The sequence below is a fragment of the Protopterus annectens genome, chromosome 2.part1, assembly GCF_019279795.1.
Source record: "Protopterus annectens isolate FY-2018-M chromosome 2.part1, PAN1.0, whole genome shotgun sequence".
Classification (NCBI taxonomy): Eukaryota; Metazoa; Chordata; order Ceratodontiformes; family Protopteridae; genus Protopterus; species Protopterus annectens.
In genome coordinates, this window is record NC_056729.1 from 252,964,168 (window position 1) to 252,979,617 (window position 15,450).

Below are 15,450 nucleotides of genomic sequence, written 5' to 3' on the forward strand. Positions count from 1 at the left end.
GTGCTGGGCAAAGGGAAGCAGAATTTAGACATATTTCCTTAGGGCAATGGTGGTAAGTTGTGATATCACTTTTCAGAGCAATCAGTCAGGGGCAGGAACTACTTTTGAGGCTTTCAGGAAGCTTCTTCCTTTTGAGACAATTCAAGTGAGTTGAGCCACACATTTCCCCATTAAGATGGATGTGTTAGCCAAAGTGTTACAAAATTATTCTGATATTCAAGTGGCCCAGAATTTATTATGGGTTTGTTTTTTTTCCATTAATACTTGTAGGAATTTGAGGTAATTTCCTGGTAGGGTGGAGGTAATCAAGGAATTGTTTAAGAAGACAATATCTGCAAGCAGGATAGCTAGTCCCTTTATGGTTCTCCCCTTTGTCTTCCTTCATATTTCCCCTTTAGGTTTCATCCCTGAAAAGAGGGAAGGGAAGTTCAGATTAATACATCATTCATTGGTCCTCCAGTGTTCCTCAGTCAATTATTGCATTACCAAAGAAAAGGACTGAGTGCACTAGGCATCACTGGATGAAGCTAATCACCTCATTAAGATGATGGCAAAACTGGACATTGAGGCCACCTTCCATTTGCCCCTTACCATAAGAAGGACTGACCACCCCCAGGTATGAGCTCTGAAAACCCTTTTATTTTATATGGCCATACCCTTGGGCTGTAGGGTGGTGTGAACCACCTTTGAAAATTTTAGTATAGCCCTCCATTGTTGCTAGTAACAGTGGGCCCCTAAGCAGGCAGTGGTTCATTACTGTGATGATTTTGTAATCATTGGCAGTGGGTGCAGGGTACTTAAAAGGGTATGGGTCAATGTGTATGCTTATGCCAATAGCTTGGGGTCTGCTTGTTGAGGATAAGATTGAGGGTACATTTACATCACTGGTATTTCTGTGTCTTGAAATTGATGTGCCTTCTTTGTCTTTTTGGTTGCCACGAGCCAGGTTGGAATGCTGGATGGAGGTTATTAATGCCTTTCTAACTACTCACAAATTTATGGTAAGGAAATTCATGGAACTTTTAGGGCTACTCAACTTCGCCTGTAGATCAATTTCCCCAATATGTAAGTTTACTAGGTCCTTTGCCAATTTGCTGAGAAGTGGTCATGACAAGCATCATCAGGTAAGAGTTACCAAGTGAATGGAGGATTACCTCCACCTATGTTGTATCTGTCTCCCTTTGGCAAGATGATTTGGTATCAACTTAAGACACTTGCCATTTTCACTGATGAGCTGGGGGGAGGGTTCATAGGATTGGGGCTTACTTGGTGAGTCAGTGATGTTGTAGCTGACATCCTGGTCACCAGAACAAAAGAGAGATATTACTTTCATGGAACTTATGCCAGTTTGGGTTTCAACATTAGTTTAGCAGGAGAAATTTCATAATAAGAAGGCATTGTTTCATTTAGACAATCAGGCTGTGGTTGAGGACTTAGTCAGAAAGGCATGTAGGTCAGTTTAGGTTCAGTCCTTGTTGAGGCTGTTAATCCTGCACAATCTCCAAATCAATTTTTCATTCTCTGCCAGTCATAACCCTGGAAACTGCAGTATGATATTTGATAGCCTTTCTCATCTACAGATATCTATATTTTGCAGTTTCTCAAAAGTGGCACAGTCATCAACCCACTACAGTTTATAAACTTTGTATAACTGGAGAGGAGTAACGGTTTGGCTGCTAAGTTATTCATGGATAGTTAGGAATATAAAAAAGCTTCTGGGGTGGAACTGATATCATTTTCGAGTTTTTGTAGTAGCTTGCTAAAGCATAGATTCATAGGTTCATAAGTAAGTACTAGGCTAGCTGCCTTTGCTGCCCATTTTAAGCATAGTCAGCTTCCCTATTTGTGAGTGACATAACCTATTCCATTTGGTAATAGCCTGGCCTTACCCATTCCATGGTCGATAATTATATATTACTACTAATGAAAATAACTGGTCTCATAGCTTAGATAATTTGAGGAAATCCATGCATGGGATAAACAGTTTAAGGACTGTCTTTGTACATTAGTAATACAGGGGTCAGCCCTGGGGTAAATTCTCTGTTTACCATCCATAGGTCCAAGTTGCCTTTGAATATGGACAAGGATGAACTTTGTTTTAAGTGGATGGGAAATCTTACCAGAGCAGTGGTGTCCTGTGTGAAATATACCTGTACCTCCAACTGTTCTATTTATGTTATAGAAAAGGTTTAGATTACTAGATGAGTATATCTCATGTCATTTGACTTACTGATGTATAGTAAAATCATCAGTACTGGGTCAGAGGGTGCCTTGTATGCCTGACACAGGCCACCTTTTAGCAGTCTGTAGGATACTGAGTATAGTGACAGGGCTCTGAGTTGGTTCATGTAGGACATGTTATTTAGACATTGTATCCTTTTAGTAAGGTATCTCTGTGGGTGTTTATGTTGTTGCATGTGTTTGGACAGATACTTGCCAAAGGGGGCATTATACTTAATAATTGGCCTAAGGAGGTCTGAGTAAAGGGGAGCAGTGACATTCCTAGATATAGACACAACCCCTTTGCTTATAAGCCTTGCAATATAGAAGGACTTTTTTACAATAATGGACACATATTGGTCAAAAGTTAGGTCACTGTCCACAAGTTCCCAAATCCTAAACAACTCTGTCATACCTTAATGGGTATTGTGAAAGGGTGGGAGATTGCCCTAATGGTTAAGGTGTTTACCTTACAGACACAAGGTGCAGGGTTTGATTCTCACATGGGGTAACTGGCTAAGCTTAAAATTACCTGAAAGAGCAGGTAGCCTTGTACTAACCTATGTGCTAACCTATGATATTGAATGGATGGAAAAAGGTAAAGGATACTAGGTGACCCAGGAGCTAGTTAACCAGGATCATTATGGGAATCCATTTCCTGGTTTAAGACCATCGTACCTACTTGATTTGGGCTATGTCGATGTCTTAGCTACATACTGGAGCTTTCCAGATCACTCAATTTTTGCCAGCCTAACACTAGAGAGATGTTTCTGTGGCTCATGATTTGATTGTGATTTTAATCTACAGATCCAAGAACCCCCAATCAACAGAGGTTAAATCATCAAGTGATTCTGCAAATGTCTCCATGCTCAATGATTTGTCCATTTCAGTGGTTGTTGACCCCTGGCAAATTATACAAGAGTGCATCTCACCATATGACTTCATATTTAATCTCCATTCTGTTTATAAATTACCCCAGTGGCTTTAGATTCTGTGCCTTTGTATTCAGGGTTATTCTTCCCATTCTTTTAGCATAAAGTGGGCAACTTAGATGGCCAAGGAGGGTCAGATAGTGGACAACATTAAATAAAGGAGGAGCTGTCATCCAGACCAGTTTTGTCTAATATCGGATAGTTAGAATTTATATAGTAAATATTATTCTTAGTTAAGGTGTCATCAGGCATATTTTAATACTGGGACACTGATATGTATCTTAGGCAGCTAAGACAGATGTAGTGCAGTCAAAAGGACTGAACCGGGGGCTTGACCCCTCATTTTGGGAAGTGCTTTGAAGGAATTTTCCAGGAGTACTTTGGGATCACTTACTCTCATCATTCCTTCCCCAAGAACTGTGCAGTCTCAGAGTTAGGTTATGAGCAATGAGCTGTCAATGATTTGTTTTTTGATTATTGCATGTGTTTCATTAATTTTAAGTACTCCAATGTATAAAAAGATGAAGATGGAAACATAAAACTGACTATTTATAAAATAAAAGTGAAGTTAGTAAGGAATTGCAAGGCCTATTGTTGTACCTGCATTTTTCTGTGATACTGGTAATAACAAAAAAGAAAAAGAAGAATTTTGATGGTTGGCATTTGCATTGTTTACAGCCGAGGAATGATTGCTGTCAAAATTAGGCAGTCAGTTATGTTGGTTATCATTTGGTTGGTTGCTCGTGATACTGTGATGGTCAAACAGCAAACCTGGTATATACTCAGGAAAGGGAGGAACAGGCTGTGCCTCTGAACCCTGATGGGTGGTCAGTGGGCAGCCTTGCCCCTTTTCATTTCTCCAACATGGTTATGACACTTGGCTCAGGGGGATGGACTATCAGACTAGTGACAGTGGTAGGTTATGCTGCCTAGTGAAGGACTATCCATATGCTGAGGATTCAGAGGTGGAGTTAGCACTCTTTATGTAGAACTTTATCTGGGATGTTTATATTGGTCCAGAGCTATGGGGTGGATGAGTCATGCAAATAAACTGGTTGCAAAGGCTTTATGAGTTATTGTGTCTTTATTTGGGTGTGGGCTTAGGGACAGATGTAATTTGGATGTAGTTGAGTTTATCCCTAACGCTGTGCTTGAAAGAGGATATGCATCACCTGTCCTGAGCTTCATAAGGGTATTTAAGGCAGAGAGAAGGGAAACTATTTTTTTTCAGTCCCGTAGAACTGCTGCTTGAGTGCTTCCCTCCCTCCCTATTATTATTATATCAGTGGGAGTGGTTGCTGGGTGGCCCTCCCCCCTTTTCATTCCCCCCTTCCTTTCCTAGTCCACTTTGTTCATGTGTGAGGTACACAACTGTGAAAAGAATGATTCTCATGCCAGCTGAGGGGGCACTATGGTTATGCCACTTGACTCAGGGGGCTAGAGAAGCAGACTGGTGTGGCCAGTATGTTATGCTACCTGGCAATGGGCTGTCCAGCATTATGAGGTCTCAGAGGTAGCGTTAACATTCTTTATGAAGACCTTTATCTGAGATTGTTTATTTGACCAAAGTTAAAGGTTGCAATGACTTTATTTAGTATTCTGTCTTCATCTAGGGACAAACTTTTTTTTTGTTATTGTACCATATTTCACATATCGAGAAGTACATAACTCCAATAATGATGACGTAATTGTTTGGTCAGAGTTGATTTTCAATGGCCCTATTGCCAATATAAATATTTCCATACCATGAGTGTGTGTGTGTGTGTGTGTGTGTGTGTGTGTGTGTGTGTGTGTGTGTGTGTGTGTGTGTGTGTGTGTGTGTGTGCGTGTGCCTAATTTTTGTTAATACTGTACCTACTCTGTAATCAAAATAGCATCTATTTGTGTGCCTGTTTTCAAGCATACATGGTCACCTTGTGGTAGAAACAGTCAGCAAACAAAAGGCCTGGAACTCTTTACATGTATCCAATTGGTCAATACCCTCCCTCCCATCTTTCAAAACCTCTCTGAAAGACTTCCTAGCTAAAACCTAGCTCTGTTCTTGCTCAAAAGCTGGATAAACTATATCCCTAATTGTGAACAAGTACTTTTTTCATTCCTTATACCTCCTCACTCATCCTTTGTCACTTACTTCCTTACTTCTGTCAAAATCTCTTCCCTGACCTTTTCTCCAAATATACCATAAGCCTATTTTTCCCCTCATTTCATATTGCAATTCTTGTTTGTATTCGACGTAACTTACCTTTAATTTCTCTACAAGCTGTCTAAAATTTATATAAATATTAGAATATTGTAATATAACTTATAACCAATGCTTTTACATTAACACTGATTTGTTATAATTGTTTAAACTGCAGATGCTTTTGTTTTATTTTTGAAGATTGTAAAATTATTGTTCTTAAAATGTTATATAATAATTTGGATCTTTTCTCCCCAGGCCTCCACTGAAAATGGGCTTTTACCCAGTCAAACTTTCCCAGTAATCAAATGTCAATAAATAAATAAATAAACTATCCAGAACACAAATCCTGACATATATTTGTATTCTACAATGTTACCAAGGGAATGAGTAAGGAAACATGTTCGTGATAATTGTACAAACCACATTCTATGCCCAAAAATAAATGATGGAACATCCACACTTCTTTTTGTTTACTTACCTTCTCAACTATTTTGCCTCTTTTAAAAGCCAGAAAACCATCTTCAGAGAGTTTAATGTCTTGTTCTGATGCGTCTACTTTGAGGAATTGAATGAATTTTATAGAAACACTCTGGATCTGCATACTCCAGATTCCATAATTACAATATGATATTAATTGTAAAAGTGGGCTATGTTTTAGTTCCAGCATAATGAACATACGCATTGTGGTTGTACTTATAACCAGTGTATGTGAATTTTGCCAAGATATTGTTTACTACAAAATTTGGAATGGTCAGAAAACTCATTTTGATAAGAAACTGATATAAAAGCATTGCCTGTTTACTAGGATGGTATGCAAATCTACTGTAGAGTTGTAACATACAATTTTGATTAACTTACAAAGATATCGGTAACTGATGTCCCTTAGTGCTGGGTTAATTTCCCACAATCTCTAGTTCGAAAATTGTGATTCAGGGCACATTATTAGTATAGACTAAAGCTCACAGTCTGTGATACCCAACTGCTCCTGCATCTAGGTTTGTTGAGATAACAACAGACAGATGTAAAAAGTATCAGCACAGTGTTGTATTCATCCATATTTCAGCACCTTGCATCCTGACTTCTACAGAGTGGATTGCCTTGCAGTAAGACACTAGAAGGTGTTACAGAACTACTTTCTGCGTTTTTGGGTTTGGTGATCTCTGCCTCTACTTGCATACCATGTAACTGTTAGCAAGTCACTTAACCAAACAGTCCTTCTGTGCCACCACAATGTCACCATTGCTTAGACATATTCAGTGTGTGAGTGTGATGCTTGTGATGTTGTTATAGATTAAATAAAAAAAATGTTCTTAATGTATTTGTGTGTGGGGTGGCTGATGCATGCAGTATCATGCTTATTTGTAGTTTTTTTTGTGGCCTTTTAATACTGTAATGCTGTCATGTATGCACATCAAAAGAAACAAAGTAAATTGTTTCAGACATGAACTCCAACTGATTGAGCCCCATCAAATTTGAATTCTGTTTTCATAGTAATTAGAAGATATTCAATTTGTGCAGTAATTTTTTTACTATTCCCTGATTTCAAAGCTAGTAAATATATCTCCATCCATCCATCAATCCATCCACAACCAGTTTTCCAATTTTTTTGCACATGAGAAGAACTACCGTGGCAGGCCTAACCAACTGGAGGTGTACATGTTGGCTAATAAATATATCTGACTTTCATATAATAAGCTACACAGCTCAGCTATTAAAGTGCTCATGACAGAATTCTTTAAAAACTGTGTCCTGGAGCAAAAAGGGCACTCATGTCTGAAGTCCACAGCACTTCCGCTTTGGCATTTAAAACATTTATTTATTTAAGCTTTTAAGTTTAACTGGCGTTGGCACTATATAAGAGAAAGAACAAGAAGCATCCTGGGAGATCTCTCAAGGGTTGGTGAAACTTCTTCCTTGAATCTAGGTTCACTCCCCGCCCCCCATGCACTGCACACACACACACACACACACACACACACACACACACACACACACACACACACACACACACACACACACACACAACCCTGCTACTTAATGTAATCATGTTTTAAATATTATCACCTCAAAGTTCACCAGTACACAAAGAAAAAAAAGCAAATAGTGCTTTTTGCGTGCGTGCGTGCATGCGTGTGTCAGATATATATCATTTTTTTGAAGGATAATACTCAAATTAAAATGATTTCAGGGCTTGTGTTATGGCTGAAGAAACAATACCACTCTACACACCTGAGGATAGTTTTCTGAAGTTCAGTCTGTATCGCTAATCAGTTTCAGTACTTCAGGTTCATAACTGAATAAAGATACACATTCTTTTAGGAGACTTTACAGGTTATCCTAAGGAAACTTCAAACTGTGTACCATTTGTTACAATGTGGAATCAAAGTAAAATACACTGTGTTTGCCTGTGCACATTATTCGCTCACATGATATTGTTCTCCTGTAGGTTCATGACTCTTGGAATGGAGACAAACAGGTTTAGCACCATAGTAAACCGTTGACAAGCAACTTCAGCCTTGCTGAATTACAAAAGGTGGATATGAGCTGAGGAATTGTTTCTGCTGACAGCCTTATCAAGAACAAAGAAATCTGTCAGAGGAATCTTTCCTAATTATGGTTCTTCTGTGCCTTTCTTAATCAAATACTTGTTAACCAAGGAATACAGTAAAGCTTGGAAACTATTGTGAGTTAAACTTTGCTTTAGTTACAACAAATCTTAAAAATAATCAGGGAAAATAAAAATTAAAGGTATATAAATGTGATATACATGCTTTCCAAAAATGGAATACTAAATGTCTGTCCTTGTCATTTAGTAGCAACAGTTTATTTGGTATGGCACCTCTTTAAGTAAAGAACCACTTTCCAAAAAAAGGATTTTTTCTGAACATTCTCATCGATTTGTTATCCTAAATAATTTAGTTTGGCTGAAGAAATCACTAAACATGCCACTCTATCATGTAAGAAATGTTTCTACTCTGCCTATTAATTCACATGCTCCAGCTTTACAGACTAAGAACAACCAAACTAGAATTTTATAGATGGTTAAAAGGGATGCTGCAAATTATTTCAAGATGAAAATTTGTCATTTCTTTTGTAACATTTTTTGAACAGTACTTATTTACTTGACTGCTCTTTTCAGAAAACAAAAGTAAATGACTTCTCTTTTCAGAAAACAAAAGTAAACACTACATCAACATCTTATGTTACAGATCCTGAAACTGCTCACTCTAAATGTGACCCCCCCTACACACACACACACACACACACACACACACACACACACACACACACACACACACACACACACCACAAGCAACGGATGTTTATCTTACTGATGGATTGAAGCACAAACTCTCAAGCTTCCTTGCTTAAGGTGTGCAAGATGTGATTGTCTTTTGCAGGAATTTCCCCTTGCTTTGAATTGGTGCAACTGTGGAGTTGATATAACTTTTGGGGGGGGCTTACCCCCTACAAAAGTACTTAAAGTGTTTGTTGGCAAGAAGATATCAGCGAATGCAGTTTGGGGATTCCAATTTTAAGTGCATTCACCTTTGTCCACTCATGGGGAGCCACACACACACACACACACACACACACACACACACACACACACACACACACACACACACACACACACACACACACGTATATACCCTTTATAGGGTCTTTAGTTTCTATTAAATAAGTAGACTGCACTCATGTATGCATTACTTTCAAAATGCCACAGTTATATTTATTAAATCTCAAAATATAAAAGGTATAACATTTTATGACTGCCACTCATATAAATAAGTACAACTATACAAAAAGGAAATATAATTTACAAATATAAAAGAATATTCTTATTTACACTGGCAGAAATATAAAACAAACAATTTTTGTTACAGGCCAAGAATATAACATTTTAGTTTTCAGTCTACAAACATTATTGTAAAGGCACACTTTGGTAATCTGCCTGCAGGCAATTTTCATTTTCCTTTTTTTCCATGTAGCACTCTTCCCAGATAAGTTGTGGCACGCAGTTTTCTAAAGGGAGTTTAATTTAGAACTTGCATGACCTAGGAGCTGTTGCACAAAGATGTAACACCTCACCTGTACCAGATTATAAGTGGTAGGTATGGTTTGAATATCTGACCACTGCATCTCAGTTCACTTATGTAAACAAACATTAAAAGCATATTTTAAGACATATTAATCTGCTTTTCCTCATTTATTTTCGGGCAGAGTATATATGTGTATATTTTACCATTTTGCTGATGTCTACATTCATTGATCTATTCAGTCAGTTTTTCCCTATACTTAAACAGTAGCAGAAACTATCTGAGAAACAAAGATCAGACGTTATTTAGAACTGGAATGCAAAACTTGCTCATGGCTAGCAGTATTTATTAATTATGGTCTGTTTAAACCTCAGTTCCTTCTCGGGGATAAATCAAAGCATTTAAACTAATGCTGTTATAAAAGTGGCTATTGAACTGGTTTGTCTGGCTTCCAGTAAATGAGCTATAATAACTTGTTCTGTTTAGGTGAAAAGTTTCATTGAAGTCTGATGATTCCTGCATTGTATTTGAAGTGTAAGGGTTAAGTCCATTAATATTTCTTTGAGACAGTTCATTCATAAGTCCAAACGGCACTTGTCTGCCAACTGAAGCAGACCCAGCAGATGCCATGTTGCTGAAAAAATTGTTAAGACAAGGTGTAGAAGAAATTCCCATGGGAGATGTTCTTTTCTGTTCTTCTACATGACAGTCAGTGTCTGGAGATGATGGAGGTCTTGTAGATGGGCTGTTTTCTGACTTCACTTCTGAACTAGAATGAAGATCTTCAGGTTTTGACAAGATAGGAGACATACTGGAGGCTTCAGATTTGCGTTTTCTCTTTCTGCGGAAATTCCCATTGTCAAACATTTTCTCACAATTTGGATCCAGAGTCCAGTAGTTTCCTTTTCCTGCAGAAGCAAAAATGAAATTAAATCTGCACTTTTACATATGCAAATGCATTATAAATTATCAGCAGTACTTTTCAAGAAACAGCCTGATAACCTTAACGACTATATAGTTGTACTTATAAGACAGTATGACAAATAGATTGAACGACATTATAATATTTAAAAAGAACTGACTGTTCTGTTTATTTAAAGCCCCTTCCTATTCTAAATATTATCTCAGCTATAACTTACAATCCCAAATTAAATCATACCTGCCAATAAAACAGTCCCACTCTTGGAACAACCCCATTACATAACGTAGGCCCCTATTCAAACAGTCAAATCAAGTAAATATCATAAAATTTTTACACTTATCATGTAGGAATCTCTGAGTTACAGGTATCTAATCAATTTGGATAAAATATGCATATGCCTTATTTTCTGGGTTCTAAAACTACAATGGAAGTCTGTGCATACATAATAAAAAATGCTGAATGCTCTATTGAGATTTAGGAGTTTTACATGTTGTATATATTATATATAATAGACGTATCTAAGTTTAACATGCTGTAGGTACTATGTAGTGTATGCAGCATAGTTATAACCTATTACGTTATATAGTCCTCAGTATTGTACAGTTTTGATCTTAGCTTATTCAAATGTTATGTACTGTTGAGCTTTTCTCCCCAGGCCTGTACTGAAAAGGGGATTTGCCCAGTCGGTCTATCCCAGTAAACAAAAGCAAATACATAAATAAATAAATGCAATAAATTAATTTAGACTTTGTGGATATTTACTTTCTTGGACCTACTTGCATTTTAATCACTGCTATGAATCAAACAGCTCTTTCCCATCTCTGTGTTCTCTTTTCTCTCATTCTTTGTCAGTCAGCCACACATACATACACAGATGTATATAGACATTCACATGTGTGTGTGTGTGTGTGTGTGTGTGTGTGTGTGTATATATATATATATATATATATATATATATATATATATATATATATATATATGTATTATGAAAAGACATACAGGCTTTGGATCCTTGTACTTGGAGACATGTTATAGGTTACAATGTTGCATAACTATTCTTATATTTTTCCTCATATGAAATTGTATACAAAAGGTAGTCACTCTAAACCACATTCCAGTGCTTGAAACTGTAATTACATCAATGAGATGCACAACTCATTTTCAAGAAGCTAGTTAAGTCAACCCAGCAAGTAAGGCTATAGTAAACTGTGAAAAGTATACAACTGTACCTAACATACTGAGTGTCTGTGTCCAACATAGTATTTCCTGAGAATCTATGCAACTGTACTGAGTGTGTCCAGCTTAGTATTTCCTGAGAATCTATACAACTGTACCCACCTTACTGAGTGTCTGTGTCCAGCATAGTATTTCCTGAGAATCTATATAACTGTACCCACCATACTGTCTGTGTCCAGCATAGTATTTCCTGAGAATCTATACAACTGTACCCACTGTACTGAGTGTGTGCAGCATAGTATTTCCTGAGAATTTGTACAACTGTACCCACCATACTGTCTGTGTCCAGCATAGTATTTCCTGAGAATCTATACAACTGTACCCACTGTACTGAGTGTCTGTGTCCAGCATAGTATTTCCTGAGAATCTATACAACTGTACCCACTGTACTGTCTGTGTCCAGCATAGTATTTCTTGAGAATCTATACAACTTTACCCACCATATTGTCTGTGCCCAGCATAGTATTTCCTGAGAATCTATATAACTGCACCCACCATACTGAGTGTCTATGTCCAGCATAGTATTTCTTGAGAATCTATACAACTATACCCACTGTACAGAGTGTCTGTGTCCAGCACAGCATTTCCTGAGAACCTCTTGTTACTGCTACAAGCCTCACCATGCAGCAGAAATTAAACAAATAACTGTCCTAATACATTGCATCCTACAGTTCACTTTCAGCCTTAAAAACTCTTTTTAATAGGGGAAGTACCCTTAAGCCACTGTCATTTGCAATTACTGACCCCAGTCAAATTTATGTCTGCTATCTACGTATATTTTTACATTTTAACATTAGGTAGCTTCTCCAAAGAATGTAACAATATTACTTTGTTAGTATTTGAAGACATATAAATGAATGTGCAGGCAATGCTTTATAATATACATGAACATTTATAGTAACAACTGTACACATGTATGTACTTTTTGTATAATTCTAGATTTGCATGTTACTTATGACTTTTGTCTAGGTCATTGTTGAAAAGGATCTTTGGAGTAGCCCACTCACCATGTCAACAAATAAACAAACATAATAGGCTTTAAACATTTTGGTACCTCCTATGCTTATCTGTTTGTGTGTGTGTGTGTGTGTGTGTGTGTGTGTGTGTGTGTGTGTGTGTGTGTGTGTCTATTTACCTGTCTGAAATGCATACAAAAAGACAGTTACATCAATATATATATATATATATATATATATATATATATATATATATATGTATATAAAGCACACATACATACACACACACACACACACACATACACACACACACACACACACACACACACACACACACACACACACACACACACACACACACTCTAAAAAATATTATACAACTGTTACTATTAACACAAGAGGAAACTAAGTACAGTACATCATTATTTTAAACAGTATATAACTTGGCAAAATCTGAAACTGAAAGGATGGGTATGCATGCATATCTTGTGTGTCCATCATGCAGGCATAATTATTTTGCGATCTGTATTTGCAATATATCTTTGATATATATTTTCCCTCCATATAATTGTTTTATAATATCCTTAAAGACATCATTGTGCCACTTAGCTTATGTGCTCGTTGATCTTATTTTAAATATTTGTCTATTTATTTACTTGTTTGTTTTTATTTACTTGAATTTAAATGGGCAACACCAGTAACATTTAAAACACTTCTGAATATTTAGCCTGTAAATGAATATGCTTTGTAGGTTTGCTGGTTGTATTATTTAGTGCTTATATCAGCCTTCTTTTAACACTGCCTGACTTATTTCAAAATAAATGATCCATTTTCTGATTACAAATATGAAAAATTAGCTTTCATTGTCTTAAAAAGGTGAACAGTTCCTGTCTTTTGATTTGGAGGTCAGATGAAAAAGAACGTGGAAGTACGTATCAAGTTTGCTGTTACATTTTATCAATTTACTGACACTAGATTTAGCAAAAGCAACAACATTAATATACTTTTGTGAATATAAATGTGACCTGTTTTTAAATTTTGTTTATTTATTTAATTTACTTAACATTTGTTTACTGGAATAGTCCGACTAGGCCCTTTTCCCATTTTCAATGAAGGCCTGGGGCGAAAACCTCCAAAGGAAAAAAAAAAAAACAGTACAGTACAATATATGACAAAATACATAAAGCAGTAGTGTTAGTACAAGAAAATAAAAAAAAAAACAGAAAAACAAACTTCCATACAATATATACGATATAAAATTCTAGTGTGGTGTATTAAATACCTTTTTTAATTATGAATCAAATAAAGCATGGAGCATGCTATTTGTTTTTTGACATGTTTGCATTTTTATATGAGCACTTGCTTTGTTAGGTATAGTTACTGAACTACACTAATTTTTAGCAGTAAGTAAGCATACAAGAATAACACAATTTTAAAATACAGACTTCTAAAAATCATTGTTCTGTCACATTTCCCACCAAAGAAATTTAATCTATGTAATTCCAGTTGAAGGAAAAGTTACTACAAAGTGTTTACAAGCAAAATAAATGCAAAAAGTTAGCAATTTATGTCTTGCAGAGGTAGGAAAAGTGACAGAAATAAAAATCCAAGCATCTGAGCACATGCATTACTTTTTAATGTGTTAAACTGTCTATATTGCAAGGTATAGAACTATTTTTTTTAATCTAACCTATTAATGAAAAGAAACGTCGGATTTTCATCAAAGCTTTGTGCTTTAATCTTACCTGGATCATCTTCATCTCTAGGAACTTTCTTAAAGCAGTCATTTAATGAAAGATTGTGTCTGATTGAGTTCTGCCATCCAGCTTTGCTTTTCTTATAGAAAGGAAAATTATCAGCCACATACTGATAAATTTGACTCAGTGTTAATTTCTTCTCAGGTGCATTCTGAATAGCCATGGCTATAAGTGCAGAATATGAGTAGGGGGGCCTTACTAACTTTAATAAGTCTTCCTGGCTAGCTAAAGATAGCCAACCAAGATCAGAACCCCCAAAACCTGAAGAATTTGACAAGAACTGTCTCTGAGATCCATATGAAGGAGGCATAAAGGATGAAGAGCTGTTCCCATGAAGGTATGCGGAAGACGAAGAATTTACTCCTGGTCCATTAAGCCATAAGTAAGGGTTAGTAGTTGCAGAGTAATCTCCTAGTCCATAGTTTACAGGTCGCTGTGAAGTATGCAGATTTTGTTGATGATACATATTGAAATTATCACAGTATACAGCCATATCTGCAGCTTCATAGGCAGGTTTTGAGCATTGCTGATGTGGATTTGAGCCAGAAGATATGTGATGGGCTTGCAGCTCAGTGGAGTTCATAATCTCCACTGGAAGCCCTTTGTGTTCTCAAGTTAAGCAACAGGTGAGAAAAAGTGCTTGATATCCTTTATTTATACTTCACTGATCCTGCAGTCCTCTTTGCCTGGGGCCTGAAATGGGTGTTACTTAGTTTCATCTTCTCAGTGTTAGTTTGGTTCAAAGAAAGGTAGGCGGGTACTGACAACATCAACTAAAAGCCAATGAGGCACCAGAAGCAATTCCTTCCATTCATAATCACTCTGCTCTGTTTGTTACTTGATTCAGGGTTTTAAATGCAGGCTTCATACAAAGGCAAGAACATCACCTACATAGACAAGTTAATTAAAGCCCTTTTAACTTGGCTGCATTCTTTTCTGATATCAGGTCATTGCACAAGTTTACCAGCTTAGAAGTTTTAAGATGGTTGCATTTAAAGTTTCTCCTCTCTCTCTCTCTCTCTCTCTCTCTCTCTCTTTTTCACACACACTCTATTTCTGTCTTTATATTTTTATTGCATCTTATCTTAGTGAAACATTTGCTGTAAGGCTTCAAAAAGACGAAAGCAGAGAGAACATATTTGGAACATCAATAAAGGAATACTTTGAGAAGCTGCAAAATATAATTATGTATTTAATATTTTTGT

General features: G+C 36.7%; 1 protein-coding gene across 1 annotated transcript; it reads right to left on the minus strand.

The window, feature by feature from the left end:
- Positions 1 to 9,197: 9,197 nt before the first annotated feature.
- FOXI3 (forkhead box I3) lies at positions 9,198 to 14,847 on the minus strand. The gene is made up of 2 exons (XM_044063380.1): positions 14,234 to 14,847; positions 9,198 to 10,282 (listed from the first exon to the last, which is right to left on the minus strand). The coding sequence occupies exons 1-2, from the start codon at positions 14,826 to 14,828 to the stop codon at positions 9,738 to 9,740; spliced, it is 1,140 nt and encodes a 379-aa protein (XP_043919315.1). The 5' UTR covers positions 14,829 to 14,847; the 3' UTR covers positions 9,198 to 9,737.
- Positions 14,848 to 15,450: the final 603 nt, after the last annotated feature.

Bases quoted from the DNA above. Each gene is read 5' to 3' on its own strand.
- FOXI3 (XM_044063380.1), bottom strand. From the start codon at position 14,828: ATGAACTCCACTGAGCTGCAAGCCCATCACATATCTTCTGGCTCAAAT. The intron at 10,283-14,233 runs GTAAGATTAAAG...TTGCTTCTGCAG, and splicing joins TAGAGATGAAGATGATCCAG to GAAAAGGAAACTACTGGACT.